Source organism: Oncorhynchus nerka, linkage group LG9a, assembly GCF_034236695.1.
Source record: "Oncorhynchus nerka isolate Pitt River linkage group LG9a, Oner_Uvic_2.0, whole genome shotgun sequence".
Classification (NCBI taxonomy): Eukaryota; Metazoa; Chordata; class Actinopteri; order Salmoniformes; family Salmonidae; genus Oncorhynchus; species Oncorhynchus nerka.
The window spans coordinates 4880160-4897076 of record NC_088404.1 but is presented as its reverse complement, the minus strand read 5'-3'; the positions used below and the strand labels follow the sequence as shown (position 1 = coordinate 4897076).

Below are 16917 nucleotides of genomic sequence, written 5' to 3'. Positions count from 1 at the left end.
CGGCTAGGTATCACTTCTGTAGTGAATAAGAGTTCAAATTTCATACCATTCATAACCAAAGCTCACGCTGAGGTTGGCTTCGTTCTGTAATTATTATCTGAACCCTTCTGACATCGGATTGTCATCCTAATGTACCCGGAACAGAAAGTTATATTGTCGTCAAGGCTTTATATAGGAAGGGAGAGGAGGACGTGTTTCATAGTTTATAACCAATGTCTCTTCACGTGGGCGGGCCACTGAGTCGGGCCTAATTCACTCATGAAAACCCAATTCTCACATTTTAGAAGCTAAAATTACATTTCATCCCCTCCCAAATAATTTCATATTCAAACATTTAAATTGCACAACAATTCCATGTGAATCCGATAACTATAATGTGCAGACTTTCCACTGTACAGTTTATGTCATCCTATCACTGATGAGAATGTCTCAGATGACAACCGAACTGACATCACATTCATTAAGTACCAACGCATATGTTCAACTGGTTGGATTACCAAAATATGGTTCATTTCCCCCCACCTTATGATGTTCCCATAATCTCTGTTTAACAAAGGCTAGAGTCCCTCTGTAGAGTCAAGAGAGAGGGAAGGGAGAAAGGTATTTATGGGGGGGGTCATAAACCTTACCCACAGGCCAACGTCATGACAGTTCTTCTTGCGATTAACCTGCATGTTGCAAACCAACATAAAAATGACTGTGGGTTGTCCTGGTTGTGGACCATCGTTGTGGTCCCCCTCTGGTGGTCGACCCGGTTAGGGTGTCTGCAAAAGAAGAAGTCCGCCCCAAGGCTGGGCAGCATTTGTCCAGTTGGTGATCGCTGTTGCAGTCCCCCTTCTGGTGGTAGACCCTGTTAGGGTGTCTGCGCCTTTACCCACAGGCCAACGTCATGACATCCCATAATGACAAATTGAAAACAAGTTTTTAAAAATGTTTGTATTCAAAATAAATAAAAAACAGATACCTTGAGTATTCAGAGCCTGAGAATTTAGCTCAGGTGCATCCTGTTTCCATTGATCATCCTTGAGATGTTTCTACAAATTGATTGGAGTACACCTGTGGTAAATTAAATTGATTGGACATGTTTTGGAAAGGCACACACCTGTCTATATAAGATCCCACAGTTGACAGTGCATGTCAGAGCAAAAACCAAGCCATCATGAGGTCGAAGAAATTGTCCATAGAGCTCCAAGACAGGATTGTGTCGAGGCACAGATCTGGGGAAGGCTACCAAAAAATGTCTGCAGCATTGAAGGTTCTCAAGAACACAGTGGCATCACTGTTACATGTTACAGCCTCCAACCTTAAATAGATGACGTTTGGCACATGACAGAGCTTGCCAAAAGGCACCTAAAGGACTCAGACCATGAGAAACAAGATTCTCTGCTCTGATGAAACCAAGATTGAACTCTTTGGCCTGAATTCCAAACGTCATTTCTGGAGGAAACCTGGCACCATCCCTAGTGTGAAGCATGGTGGTGGCAGCATCATGTTGTGGGGGTGTCTTTCAGCGGCAGGGACTGGGAGACTTGTCAGGAATGAGGGAAAGATGAATGGAGCAAAACAAATATTGAGATACTTGATGAAAACTTGCTCCAGAGCACTCAGGACCTCAGACTGGGGCCAAGGTAAAAGGTCTGAAAACTTATGTAAATGTAATATTTCATTTTCTTTATTTTTATAAATGTCTGAACCTGTTTTTGCTCTGTTATTATGGGGTATTGTGTGTAAATTGATGAGGGGGGGAACAATTGAATACATTTTTGAATAAGGCTGTATGTAGCGTAACAAAATGTGGAAAAAGTCAAGGGGTCTGAATACTTTCAGAATGCACAGTATCCATATATTCAGAAAACCAGCTGGCAAAACTGGTTGAAAGGACATCGTTATTACAAAAACTGTCTCAAATGTTATGACATTATTTCAACCAGTTTCCTCCTGTTTTGCCTGCTGGGCAAAGTTTCAGAATGTATAAAGAAAGTATATCAAATCAAATCAAATTTATTTATATAGCCCTTCGTACATCAGCTGATATCTCAAAGTGCTGTACAGAAACCCAGCCTAAAACCCCAAACAGCAAGCAATGCAGGTGTAGAAGCACGGTGGCTAGGAAAAACTCCCTAGAAAGGTCAAAACCTAGGAAGAAACCTAGAGAGGAACCAGGCTATGTGGGGTGGCCAGTCCTCTTCTGGCTGTGCCGGGTGGAGATTATAACAGAACATGGCCAAGATGTTCAAATGTTCATAAATGACCAGCATGGTCGAATAATAATAAGGCAGAACAGTTGAAACTGGAGCAGCAGCACAGTCAGGTGGACTGGGGACAGCAAGGAGTCATCATGTCAGGTAGTCCTGGGGCACGGTCCTAGGGCTCAGGTCCTCCGAGAGAGAGAAAGAAAGAGAGAATTAGAGAGAGCATAGGAAGGAACAACATGCTTAGCAGCATGACATACCATGACATCATAGCATCCAAACATTAACAATACAAATACTGTCTTGACCTTTTACTGGTCTGTCTGTCTGTCTGCCTGCCTGTCTGTCTGTCTTGACCTTTTACTGATCATCCTGTGTCTGTCTGTCTTGACCTTTTACTGGTCTGTCTGTCTGTCTGTCTGTCTGTCTGTCTGTCTGTCTGTCTGTCTGTCTGTCTTGACCTTTTACTGATCATCCTGTATCTGTCTGTCTGTCTGTCTTGACCTTTTACTGATCATCCTGTATCTGTCTGTCTGTCTGTCTGTCTGTCTGTCTGTCTGTCTGTCTGTCTGTCTGTCTGTCTGTCTGTCTGTCTTGACCTTTTACTGATCATCCTGTATCTGTCTGTCTGTCTTGACCTTTTACTGATCATCCTGTATCTGTCTGTCTGTCTTGACCTTTTACTGATCATCCTGTATCTGTCTGTCTGTCTTGACCTTTTACTGATCATCCTGTATCTGTCTGTCTGTCTTGACCTTTTACTGATCATCCTGTATCTGTCTGTCTGTCCGTCCGTCCGTCCGGCCTGACCTTTTACTGATCATCCTGTATCTGTCTGTCTGTCTGTCCTGACCTTTTACTGGTCATCCTGTATCTGTCTGTCTGTCAGAAGCTGCGAAGGACCACTATGGGGAGGAGTCAGAAGCTGTGAAAACCAACTATGGGGAGGAGTCAGAAGCTGTGAAAACCAACTATGGGGAGGAGTCAGATGCTGCAACGGACCACTATTGGGAGGAGTCAGAAGCTGTGAAAACCAACTATGGGGAGGAGTCAGAAGCTAGTGCGTACAAGGCAGGAAGGACAGACGAGTCGTTTCTCATTCAGAAACCTGCCATCCGAGCCAAATTAGAGGCACGAGCAGATTCGCTTCAGGTACCACAAACACAAGCACACATTAAAAGAAAGGCCGGCCCTCTCAATCTGATTGGCCGTCAGGCATGTCAATCACCCGGCTATTCCAACCAATCGGGACACTTGGACGCACAGCTGGGCTCCTTCCTTGACAACCTCAAGTTAGCGTGTTTACATGCTGATCAACTATTCACATGCTGTTTCTAACCTATTCCCTATTCCCTATACCATTAAATTAAGACCACGCAAGTGTGTGTGTGTGTGTGTGTGTGTGTGTGTGTGTGTGTGTGTGTGTGTGTGGTGACAAAGCTTACAGTTATGGGCCTCAAAGTTGCGTTCTGACCAGACAACCCTAGAGTTGGTAGATCTATGTCAATCAGCACATATGTACATTGCAGGTCAGGGCTCAAAGCCAGCCTCTCAGACGAGCTCCAGATAGCCATTTTTTTCCACACCCACCCAATAACCAGAATGACCCTGCACCAATCTTTTTCAATGTCTCACAGTTACGCAGCTTTGAAACATTTGATTGAGGCTAACTATCAAACATTAATGAAGTCACTCTGCTTTGCACCACACTAAATGCTATTTATAACACACACTTATTTGAGGTTATTAATATGATTATGAGTTTAGTTGAAAAAAATAAATAAATAAAACTCAAGTTGTTTGACATAAGTGTTTTATGAATTGCTTATGGATGTGGTATGAAGGTACTGATAAAACAGTTATTTCCGTAGGGGACCAACCCTGGGCAGCCTTCCGCTCTGATGTTCAGAGATGGAAAGAAGCGTATCGATTACATCCTGGTCTATAGGAAGTCCAGTCCTCTGGTGGAAAAGAGAGTCACCTTTGGGAGGAACCTGAGAGCTGAGGGGCTGATGCTGGAGAAAGTGGTAGGGTACATATACTACACTCTAACAGGGGTCAGAGTGACGGCAACAGGCTAAAACTTTTTTTGGGGGGTGGGGATTTTAGTTTTGGTTTTGGGTGTACATTTTTTTTAAACTAAAATCACTTAGGAATTCAGCTAATAATGAGTTGTATTAAATATTCCCACGAATGTGATCATTTCTCAATGTAATAAAGGTATGAAATGATTGTTATTTTCAAATGTAATCTCTTTTTGGGCTTAGTTGTGGTCAATTTGCAGTGTACAAATAATTATAATTACATTCCGGCCTTCCGCTCCTGAAAGAAATCGGCCCGCGGCTGAATCTAGTTGCCCCTGGTATATATACTGAACAAAAATATATACTGAACAAAAATATATACTGAACAAAAATATATACTGAACAAAAATATATACTGAACAAAAATATATACGCAACAACTTCAACGTTTAACAGTTACAGTTCTGATAAGAAAATCAGTTAATTGAAATAAATAAGGCCCTAATCTATGGATTTCACTTGACTGGGCAGGGGAGCAGCCAATGGTGTGGCTAGGAGGGCATAGGCCCACCCAATTGGGAGCCAGGCTCCAGCCAATCAGAATGAGTTTTTCCCCACAAAAGGGCTTTATTACAGACATAAATACTCTTCAGTTTCATCAGCTGTCCGGGTGGCTGGTCTCAGACGATCCCGTAGGGGAAGAAGCCGGATGTGGAGGTCCTGGGCTGGCGTGGTCACACGTGGTCTGCAGTTAGACGTACTGCCAAATTCTCTATAACGATGTTGGAAGTGGTTTATGGTAGAGAAATTAACATTTAATCATCTGGAAACAGCTCTGGTGGACGTTTCTGCAGTCAGCATGTCAATTGCATGCTCCTTCAAAGCTTGAGACATCTGTGGCATTGTGTTGTGTGACAAAACTGCACATTTTAGAGTGGCTTTTATTGTCCCCCAGCACAAGGTGCACCTGTGTAATGAACATGGCTGTTAAAATCGGCTTGTTGATAATCCAACCACCTGACAGGTGTGGCATATCTTGGCCAAGGAGAAATGCTCAGGGATGTAAACACATTTCTGCACAAAATTTGAGAGAAATACACTTTCTGTGCATATAGGATATTTTATTTCTGCTCATGAAACATGGGACCAACACTTTACATGTTGCGTTTATATTTTTGTTCAGTGTAATATAGACTAGAAGAGCATGTGAGCTGATGCTGGAGAAAGAGGAAGGCTAGCATACTCTCCTACTGTATACTACAACTACATTAATATAGTATATATACTCTCCTACTGTATACTACAACTACATTAATATAGTATATACTCTCCTACTGTATACTACAACTACATTAATATAGTATATACTCTCCTACTGTATACTACAACTACATTAATATAGTATATACTCTCCTACTGTATGCTACAACTACATTAATATAGTATATACTCTCCTACTGTATACTACAACTACATTAATGTAGTATATACTCTACTACTGTATACTACAACTACATTAATATAGTATATACTCTCCTACTGTATACTACAACTACATGAATATAGTATATACTCTCCTACTGTATACTACAACTACATTAATGTAGTATATACTCTCCTACTGTATACTACAACTACATTAATATAGTATATACTCTCCTACTGTATACTACATTAATATAGTATATACTCTCCTACTGTATGCTACAACTACATTAATATAGTATATACTCTCCTACTGTATACTACAACTACATTAATGTAGTATATACTCTACTACTGTATACTACAACTACATTAATATAGTATATATGCTACTACTGTATACTACAACTACATTAATAGAATATATACTCTCCTACTGTATACTACAACTACATTAATGTAGTATATACTCTCCTACTGTATACTACAACTACATTAATGTAGTATATACTCTCCTACTGTATACTACAACTACATTAATGTAGTATATACTCTCCTACTGTATACTACAACTACATTAATATAGCATATATGCTACTACTGTATACTACAACTACATTAATAGAATATATACTCTCCTACTGTATACTACAACTACATTAATGTAGTATATACTCTCCTACTGTATACTACAACTACATTAATGTAGTATATACTCTCCTACTGTATACTACAACTACATTAATGTAGTATATACTCTCCTACTGTATACTACAACTACATTAATGTAGTATATACTCTCCTACTGTATACTACAACTACATTAATATAGTATATACTCTCCTACTGTATACTACAACTACATTAATGTAGTATATACTCTCCTACTGTATACTACAACTACATTAATATAGTATATACTCTCCTACTGTATACTACAACTACATTAATATAGTATATACTCTCCTACTGTATACTACTTTAATATAGTATATACTCTCCTACTGTATACTACAACTACATTAATGTAGTATATACTCTCCTACTGTATACTACTTTAATATAGTATATACTCTCCTACTGTATACTACAACTACATTAATATAGTATATACTCTCCTACTGTATACTACAACTACATTAATATAGTATATACTCTCCTACTGTATACTACAACTACATTAATATAGTATATACTCTCCTACTGTATACTACAACTACATTAATGTAGTATATACTCTCCTACTGTATACTACAACTACATTAATGTAGTATATACTCTCCTACTGTATACTACAACTACATTAATGTAGTATATACTCTCCTACTGTATACTACAACTACATTAATGTAGTATATACTCTCCTACTGTATACTACAACTACATTAATGTAGTATATACTCTCCTACTGTATACTACAACTACATTAATATAGTATATACTCTCCTACTGTATACTACAACTACATTAATGTAGTATATACTCTCCTACTGTATACTACAACTACATTAATATAGTATATACTCTCCTACTGTATACTACAACTACATTAATGTAGTATATACTCTCCTACTGTATACTACTTTAATATAGTATATACTCTCCTACTGTATACTACAACTACATTAATGTAGTATATACTCTCCTACTGTATACTACAACTACATTAATATAGTATATATACTCTCCTACTGTATACTACAACTACATTAATGTAGTATATACTCTCCTACTGTATACTACAACTACATTAATGTAGTATATACTCTCCTACTGTATACTACAACTACATTAATGTAGTATATACTCTCCTACTGTATACTACAACTACATTAATGTAGTATATACTCTCCTACTGTATACTACAACTACATTAATGTAGTATATACTCTACTACTGTATACTACAACTACATTAATATAGTATATACTCTCCTACTGTATACTACAACTACATGAATATAGTATATACTCTCCTACTGTATACTACAACTACATTAATGTAGTATATACTCTCCTACTGTATACTACAACTACATTAATGTAGTATATACTCTCCTACTGTATACTACAACTACATTAATATAGTATATACTCTCCTACTGTATACTACATTAATATAGTATATACTCTCCTACTGTATGCTACAACTACATTAATATAGTATATACTCTCCTACTGTATACTACAACTACATTAATGTAGTATATACTCTACTACTGTATACTACAACTACATTAATATAGTATATATGCTACTACTGTATACTACAACTACATTAATAGAATATATACTCTCCTACTGAATACTACAAATACATTAATGTAGTATATACTCTCCGACTGTATACTACAACTACATTAATATAGTATATACTCTCCTACTGTATACTACAACTACATTAATATAGTATATACTCTCCTACTGTATACTACAACTACATTAATGTAGTATATACTCTCCTACTGTATACTACAACTACATTAATGTAGTATATACTCTCCTACTGTATACTACAACTACATTAATGTAGTATATACTCTCCTACTGTATACTACAACTACATTAATGTAGTATATACTCTCCTACTGTATACTACAACTACATTAATGTAGTATATACTCTCCTACTGTATACTACAACTACATTAATATAGTATATACTCTCCTACTGTATACTACAACTACATTAATGTAGTATATACTCTCCTACTGTATACTACAACTACATTAATGTAGTATATACTCTCCTACTGTATACTACAACTACATTAATGTAGTATATACTCTCCTACTGTATACTACAACTACATTAATGTAGTATATACTCTCCTACTGTATACTACAACTACATTAATGTAGTATATACTCTCCTACTGTATACTACAACTACATTAATGTAGTATATACTCTCCTACTGTATACTACAACTACATTAATGTAGTATATACTCTCCTACTGTATACTACAACTACATGAATATAGTATATACTCTCCTACTGTATACTACAACTACATTAATGTAGTATATACTCTCCTACTGTATACTACTTTAATATAGTATATACTCTCCTACTGTATACTACAACTACATTAATGTAGTATATACTCTCCTACTGTATACTACAACTACATTAATGTAGTATATACTCTCCTACTGTATACTACTTTAATATAGTATATACTCTCCTACTGTATACTACAACTACATTAATGTAGTATATACTCTCCTACTGTATACTACAACTACATTAATATAGTATATACTCTCCTACTGTATACTACTTTAATATAGTATATACTCTCCTACTGTATACTACTTTAATATAGTATATACTCTCCTACTGTATACTACTTTAATATAGTATATACTCTCCTACTGTATACTACTTTAATATAGTATATACTCTCCTACTGTATACTACTTTAATATAGTATATACTCTCCTACTGTATACTACTTTAATATAGTATATACTCTCCTACTGTATACTACTTTAATATAGTATATACTCTCCTACTGTATACTACTTTAATATAGTATATACTCTCCTACTGTATACTACTTTAATATAGTATATACTCTCCTACTGTATACTACTTTAATATAGTATATACTCTCCTACTGTATACTACTTTAATATAGTACATATTAGTGTTAGTAGTGTTTTAACAAGTATTATTTTCCTATTTGGTAAATTTGGTAAACGTCTGTTCCACTGGGCGTTCGTACGTCTGTCCCACTGGGCGTTCGTACGTCTGTTCAACGTCTCCTTTTGATTTACTTTGATTTGTCAACGTGAATTCAACAAAACCTGTCGCCATGCCAATTGATTTAGGTGTCTGCATTGTGGCGGCAGGGTAGACTAGTGGTTAGAGTGGAGGGGCGGCAGGGTAGCCTAGTGGTTAGAGTGGAGGGGCGGCAGGGTAGCCTAGTGGTTAGAGTGGAGGGGCGGCAGGGTAGCCTAGTGGTTAGAGTGGAGGGGCGGCAGGTAGCCTAGTGGTTAGAGTGGAGGGGCGGCAGGTAGCCTAGTGGTTAGAGTGGAGGGGCGGCAGGTAGCCTAGTGGTTAGAGTGGAGGGGTGGCAGGTAGCCTAGTGGTTAGAGTGGAGGGGCGGCAGGGTAGCCTAGTGGTTAGAGTGGAGGGGCGGCAGGGTAGCCTAGTGGTTAGAGTGGAGGGGCGGCAGGGTAGCCTAGTGGTTAGAGTGGAGGGGCGGCAGGTAGCCTAGTGGTTAGAGTGGAGGGGCGGCAGGTAGCCTAGTGGTTAGAGTGGAGGGGCGGCAGGGTAGCCTAGTGGTTAGAGTGGAGGGGTGGCAGGGTAGACTAGTGGTTAGAGTGGAGGGGCGGCAGGGTAGCCTAGTGGTTAGAGTGGAGGGGCGGCAGGGTAGCCTAGTGGTTAGAGTGGAGGGGCGGCAGGGTAGCCTAGTGGTTAGAGTGGAGGGGCGGCAGGTAGCCTAGTGAATAGAGTGGAGGGGCGGCAGGTAGCCTAGTGGTTAGAGTGGAGGGGCGGCAGGTAGCCTAGTGGTTAGAGTGGAGGGGTGGTAGGTAGCCTAGTGGTTAGAGTGGAGGGGCGGCAGGGTAGCCTAGTGGTTAGAGTGGAGGGGCGGCAGGGTAGCCTAGTGGTTAGAGTGGAGGGGCGGCAGGGTAGCCTAGTGGTTAGAGTGGAGGGGCGGCAGGTAGCCTAGTGGTTAGAGTGGAGGGGCGGCAGGTAGCCTAGTGGTTAGAGCGGAGGGGCGGCAGGTAGCCTAGTGGTTAGAGTGGAGGGGCGGCAGGGTAGCCTAGTGGTTAGAGTGGAGGGGTGGTAGGGTAGACTAGTGGTTAGAGTGGAGGGGTGGTAGGGTAGACTAGTGGTTAGAGTGGAGGGGCGGCAGGGTAGACTAGTGGTTAGAGTGTAGAGGTGGTAGGGTAGCCTAGTGGTTAGAGTGGAGGGGTGGCAGGGTAGACTAGTGGTTAGAGTGGAGGGGCGGCAGGGTAGCCTAGTGGTTAGAGTGGAGGGGCGGCAGGTAGCCTAGTGGTTAGAGTGGAGGGGCGGCAGGTAGCCTAGTGGTTAGAGTGGAGGGGCGGCAGGTAGCCTAGTGGTTAGAGTGGAGGGGTGGCAGGTAGCCTAGTGGTTAGAGTGGAGGGGCGGCAGGGTAGCCTAGTGGTTAGAGTGGAGGGGCGGCAGGGTAGCCTAGTGGTTAGAGTGGAGGGGCGGCAGGGTAGCCTAGTGGTTAGAGTGGAGGGGCGGCAGGTAGCCTAGTGGTTAGAGTGGAGGGGCGGCAGGTAGCCTAGTGGTTAGAGCGGAGGGGCGGCAGGTAGCCTAGTGGTTAGAGTGGAGGGGCGGCAGGGTAGCCTAGTGGTTAGGGTGGAGGGGTGGTAGGGTAGACTAGTGGTTAGAGTGGAGGGGTGGCAGGGTAGCCTAGTGGTTAGAGTGGAGGGGCGGCAGGTAGACTAGTGGTTAGAGTGGAGGGGTGGCAGGGTAGCCTAGTGGTTAGAGTGGAGGGGCGGCAGGGTAGACTAGTGGTTAGAGTGGAGGGGCGGCAGGGTAGCCTAGTGGTTAGAGTGGAGGGGCGGCAGGGTAGCCTAGTGGTTAGAGTGGAGGGGCGGCAGGGTAGCCTAGTGGTTAGAGTGGAGGGGCGGCAGGGTAGCCTAGTGGTTAGAGTGGAGGGGTGGCAGGGTAGCCTAGTGGTTAGAGTGGAGGGGCGGCAGGTAGCCTAGTGGTTAGAGTGGAGGGGCGGCAGGTAGACTAGTGGTTAGAGTGGAGGGGCGGCAGGGTAGCCTAGTGGTTAGAGTGGAGGGGTGGCAGGGTAGACTAATGGTTAGAGTGGAGGGGCGGCAGGGTAGCCTAGTGGTTAGAGTGGAGGGGTGGCAGGGTAGACTAGTGGTTAGAGTGGAGGGGCGGCAGGGTAGCCTAGTGGTTAGAGTGGAGTGGAGGGGCGGCAGGGTAGCCTAGTGGTTAGAGTGGAGGGGCGGCAGGGTAGCCTAGTGGTTAGAGTGGAGGGCGGCAGGGTAGCCTAGTGGTTAGAGTGGAGGGCGGCAGGTAGCCTAGTGGTTAGAGTGGAGGGGCGGCAGGGTAGCCTAGTGGTTAGAGTGGAGGGGTGGTAGGGTAGACTAGTGGTTAGAGTGGAGGGGTGGTAGGGTAGCCTAGTGGTTAGAGTGGAGGGGCGGCAGGGTAGACTAGTGGTTAGAGTGTAGAGGTGGTAGGGTAGCCTAGTGGTTAGAGTGGAGGGTGGCAGGGTAGACTAGTGGTTAGAGTGGAGGGGCGGCAGGGTAGCCTAGTGGTTAGAGTGGAGGGGCGGCAGGTAGCCTAGTGGTTAGAGTGGAGGGGCGGCAGGTAGCCTAGTGGTTAGAGTGGAGGGGCGGCAGGTAGCCTAGTGGTTAGAGTGGAGGGGTGGCAGGTAGCCTAGTGGTTAGAGTGGAGGGGCGGCAGGGTAGCCTAGTGGTTAGAGTGGAGGGGCGGCAGGGTAGCCTAGTGGTTAGAGTGGAGGGGCGGCAGGGTAGCCTAGTGGTTAGAGTGGAGGGGCGGCAGGTAGCCTAGTGGTTAGAGCGGAGGGGCGGCAGGTAGCCTAGTGGTTAGAGCGGAGGGGCGGCAGGTAGCCTAGTGGTTAGAGTGGAGGGGCGGCAGGGTAGCCTAGTGGTTAGAGTGGAGGGGTGGTAGGGTAGACTAGTGGTTAGAGTGGAGGGGTGGTAGGGTAGCCTAGTGGTTAGAGTGGAGGGGCGGCAGGGTAGACTAGTGGTTAGAGTGTAGAGGTGGTAGGGTAGCCTAGTGGTTAGAGTGGAGGGGTGGCAGGGTAGACTAGTGGTTAGAGTGGAGGGCGGCAGGGTAGCCTAGTGGTTAGAGTGGAGGGGCGGCAGGGTAGCCTAGTGGTTAGAGTGGAGGGGTGGCAGGGTAGCCTAGTGGTTAGAGTGGAGGGGCGGCAGGGTAGCCTAGTGGTTAGAGTGGAGGGGCGGCAGGTAGACTAGTGGTTAGAGTGGAGGGGCGGCAGGGTAGCCTAGTGGTTAGAGTGGAGGGGGCGGCAGGGTAGACTAGTGGTTAGAGTGGAGGGGCGGCAGGGTAGCCTAGTGGTTAGAGTGGAGGGGCGGCAGGGTAGCCTAGTGGTTAGAGTGGAGGGGCGGCAGGGTAGCCTAGTGGTTAGAGTGGAGGGGCGGCAGGGTAGCCTAGTGGTTAGAGTGGAGGGGTGGCAGGGTAGCCTAGTGGTTAGAGTGGAGGGGCGGCAGGGTAGCCTAGTGGTTAGAGTGGAGGGGTGGCAGGGTAGCCTAGTGGTTAGAGTGGAGGGGCGGCAGGGTAGCCTAGTGGTTAGAGTGGAGGGGTGGCAGGGTAGACTAGTGGTTAGAGTGGAGGGGCGGCAGGGTAGCCTAGTGGTTAGAGTGGAGGGGTGGCAGGGTAGCCTAGTGGTTAGAGTGGAGGGGCGGCAGGTAGCCTAGTGGTTAGAGTGGAGGGGCGGCAGGTAGACTAGTGGTTAGAGTGGAGGGGTGGCAGGGTAGCCTAGTGGTTAGAGTGGAGGGGTGGCAGGGTAGACTAATGGTTAGAGTGGAGGGGCGGCAGGGTAGCCTAGTGGTTAGAGTGGAGGGGTGGCAGGGTAGACTAGTGGTTAGAGTGGAGGGGCGGCAGGGTAGCCTAGTGGTTAGAGTGGAGGGGTGGTAGGGTAGACTAGTGGTTAGAGTGGAGGGGTGGTAGGGTAGCCTAGTGGTTAGAGTGGAGGGGCGGCAGGGTAGACTAGTGGTTAGAGTGTAGAGGTGGTAGGGTAGCCTAGTGGTTAGAGTGGAGGGGCAGGGTAGACTAGTGGTTAGAGTGGAGGGGCGGCAGGGTAGCCTAGTGGTTAGAGTGGAGGGGCGGCAGGGTAGCCTAGTGGTTAGAGTGGAGGGGTGGCAGGGTAGCCTAGTGGTTAGAGTGGAGGGGCGGCAGGGTAGCCTAGTGGTTAGAGTGGAGGGGCGGCAGGTAGACTAGTGGTTAGAGTGGAGGGGCGGCAGGGTAGCCTAGTGGTTAGAGTGGAGGGGCGGCAGGGTAGACTAGTGGTTAGAGTGGAGGGGCGGCAGGGTAGCCTAGTGGTTAGAGTGGAGGGGCGGCAGGGTAGCCTAGTGGTTAGAGTGGAGGGCGGCAGGGTAGCCTAGTGGTTAGAGTGGAGGGCGGCAGGGTAGCCTAGTGGTTAGAGTGGAGGGGTGGCAGGGTAGCCTAGTGGTTAGAGTGGAGGGGGCGGCAGGGTAGCCTAGTGGTTAGAGTGGAGGGGTGGCAGGGTAGCCTAGTGGTTAGAGTGGAGGGGCGGCAGGGTAGCCTAGTGGTTAGAGTGGAGGGGTGGCAGGGTAGACTAGTGGTTAGAGTGGAGGGGCGGCAGGGTAGCCTAGTGGTTAGAGTGGAGGGGTGGCAGGGTAGCCTAGTGGTTAGAGTGGAGGGCGGCAGGTAGCCTAGTGGTTAGAGTGGAGGGCGGCAGGTAGACTAGTGGTTAGAGTGGAGGGGCGGCAGGGTAGCCTGTGGTTAGAGTGGAGGGGTGGCAGGGTAGACTAATGGTTAGAGTGGAGGGGCGGCAGGGTAGCCTAGTGGTTAGAGTGGAGGGGTGGCAGGGTAGACTAGTGGTTAGAGTGGAGGGGTGGCAGGGTAGCCTAGTGGTTAGAGTGGAGTGGAGGGGCGGCAGGGTAGCCTAGTGGTTAGAGTGGAGGGGTGGCAGGGTAGCCTAGTGGTTAGAGTGGAGGGGCGGCAGGGTAGCCTAGTGGTTAGAGTGGAGGGGCGGCAGGTAGCCTAGTGGTTAGAGTGGAGGGCGGCAGGGTAGCCTAGTGGTTAGAGTGGAGGGGTGGCAGGGTAGACTAGTGGTTAGAGTGGAGGGGCGGCAGGGTAGCCTAGTGGTTAGAGTGGAGGGCGGCAGGGTAGCCTGTGGTTAGAGTGGAGGGGTGGCAGGGTAGCCTAGTGGTTAGAGTGGAGGGGCGGCAGGGTAGCCTAGTGGTTAGAGTGGAGGGGCGGCAGGTAGACTAGTGGTTAGAGTGGAGGGGCGGCAGGGTAGCCTAGTGGTTAGAGTGGAGGGCGGCAGGGTAGACTAGTGGTTAGAGTGGAGGGGCGGCAGGGTAGCCTAGTGGTTAGAGTGGAGGGGCGGCAGGGTAGCCTAGTGGTTAGAGTGGAGGGGCAGGGTAGCCTAGTGGTTAGAGTGGAGGGGTGGCAGGGTAGCCTAGTGGTTAGAGTGGAGGGGCGGCAGGGTAGCCTAGTGGTTAGAGTGGAGGGGTGGCAGGGTAGCCTAGTGGTTAGAGTGGAGGGGCGGCAGGGTAGCCTAGTGGTTAGAGTGGAGGGGTGGCAGGGTAGACTAGTGGTTAGAGTGGAGGGGCGGCAGGGTAGCCTAGTGGTTAGAGTGGAGGGGTGGCAGGGTAGCCTAGTGGTTAGAGTGGAGGGGCGGCAGGTAGCCTAGTGGTTAGAGTGGAGGGGCGGCAGGTAGACTAGTGGTTAGAGTGGAGGGTGGCAGGGTAGCCTAGTGGTTAGAGTGGAGGGGTGGCAGGGTAGACTAATGGTTAGAGTGGAGGGGCGGCAGGGTAGCCTAGTGGTTAGAGTGGAGGGTGGCAGGGTAGACTAGTGGTTAGAGTGGAGGGGCGGCAGGGTAGCCTAGTGGTTAGAGTGGAGGGGTGGTAGGGTAGACTAGTGGTTAGAGTGGAGGGGTGGTAGGGTAGCCTAGTGGTTAGAGTGGAGGGGCGGCAGGGTAGACTAGTGGTTAGAGTGTAGAGGTGGTAGGGTAGCCTAGTGGTTAGAGTGGAGGGGCGGCAGGGTAGACTAGTGGTTAGAGTGGAGGGGCGGCAGGGTAGCCTAGTGGTTAGAGTGGAGGGGCGGCAGGGTAGCCTAGTGGTTAGAGTGGAGGGTGGCAGGGTAGCCTAGTGGTTAGAGTGGAGGGGCGGCAGGGTAGCCTAGTGGTTAGAGTGGAGGGGCGGCAGGTAGACTAGTGGTTAGAGTGGAGGGGGCAGGGTAGCCTAGTGGTTAGAGTGGAGGGGCGGCAGGGTAGCCTAGTGGTTAGAGTGGAGGGGTGGTAGGGTAGACTAGTGGTTAGAGTGGAGGGGTGGTAGGGTAGCCTAGTGGTTAGAGTGGAGGGGCGGCAGGGTAGACTAGTGGTTAGAGTGTAGAGGTGGTAGGGTAGCCTAGTGGTTAGAGTGGAGGGCGGCAGGGTAGACTAGTGGTTAGAGTGGAGGGGGCGGCAGGGTAGCCTAGTGGTTAGAGTGGAGGGGCGGCAGGGTAGCCTAGTGGTTAGAGTGGAGGGTGGCAGGGTAGCCTAGTGGTTAGAGTGGAGGGGGCGGCAGGGTAGCCTAGTGGTTAGAGTGGAGGGCGGCAGGTAGACTAGTGGTTAGAGTGGAGGGCGGCAGGGTAGCCTAGTGGTTAGAGTGGAGGGCGGCAGGGTAGACTAGTGGTTAGAGTGGAGGGGCGGCAGGGTAGCCTAGTGGTTAGAGTGGAGGGCGGCAGGGTAGCCTAGTGGTTAGAGTGGAGGGCGGCAGGGTAGCCTAGTGGTTAGAGTGGAGGGGCGGCAGGGTAGCCTAGTGGTTAGAGTGGAGGGGTGGCAGGGTAGCCTAGTGGTTAGAGTGGAGGGGCGGCAGGGTAGCCTAGTGGTTAGAGTGGAGGGTGGCAGGGTAGCCTAGTGGTTAGAGTGGAGGGCGGCAGGGTAGCCTAGTGGTTAGAGTGGAGGGTGGCAGGGTAGACTAGTGGTTAGAGTGGAGGGGCGGCAGGGTAGCCTAGTGGTTAGAGTGGAGGGTGGCAGGGTAGCCTAGTGGTTAGAGTGGAGGGGCGGCAGGTAGCCTAGTGGTTAGAGTGGAGGGGCGGCAGGTAGACTAGTGGTTAGAGTGGAGGGGGGCGGCAGGGTAGCCTAGTGGTTAGAGTGGAGGGGTGGCAGGGTAGACTAATGGTTAGAGTGGAGGGGCGGCAGGGTAGCCTAGTGGTTAGAGTGGAGGGGTGGCAGGGTAGACTAGTGGTTAGAGTGGAGGGGTGGCAGGGTAGCCTAGTGGTTAGAGTGGAGTGGAGGGCGGCAGGGTAGCCTAGTGGTTAGAGTGGAGGGGTGGCAGGGTAGCCTAGTGGTTAGAGTGGAGGGGCGGCAGGGTAGCCTAGTGGTTAGAGTGGAGGGGCGGCAGGTAGCCTAGTGGTTAGAGTGGAGGGGGCGGCAGGGTAGCCTAGTGGTTAGAGTGGAGGGGTGGCAGGGTAGACTAGTGGTTAGAGTGGAGGGGCGGCAGGGTAGCCTAGTGGTTAGAGTGGAGGGGCGGCAGGGTAGCCTAGTGGTTAGAGTGGAGGGGTGGCAGGGTAGCCTAGTGGTTAGAGTGGAGGGGCGGCAGGGTAGCCTAGTGGTTAGAGTG

The 16917-nt window shown here is 47.5% G+C and overlaps 1 protein-coding gene across 1 annotated transcript in view; it reads left to right on the top strand.

The window, feature by feature from the left end:
* Window positions 1–16917, top strand: part of LOC135573446 (anoctamin-3-like) — a 105170-nt gene that overhangs the window by 23579 nt on the left and 64674 nt on the right. Inside the window, exons 3-4 of the mRNA XM_065022778.1 lie at window positions 3148–3344; window positions 4064–4219. Of these exons, the coding sequence (XP_064878850.1) occupies window positions 3148–3344; window positions 4064–4219 (353 nt within the window). The remainder of the gene's footprint in view (window positions 1–3147; window positions 3345–4063; window positions 4220–16917) is intronic.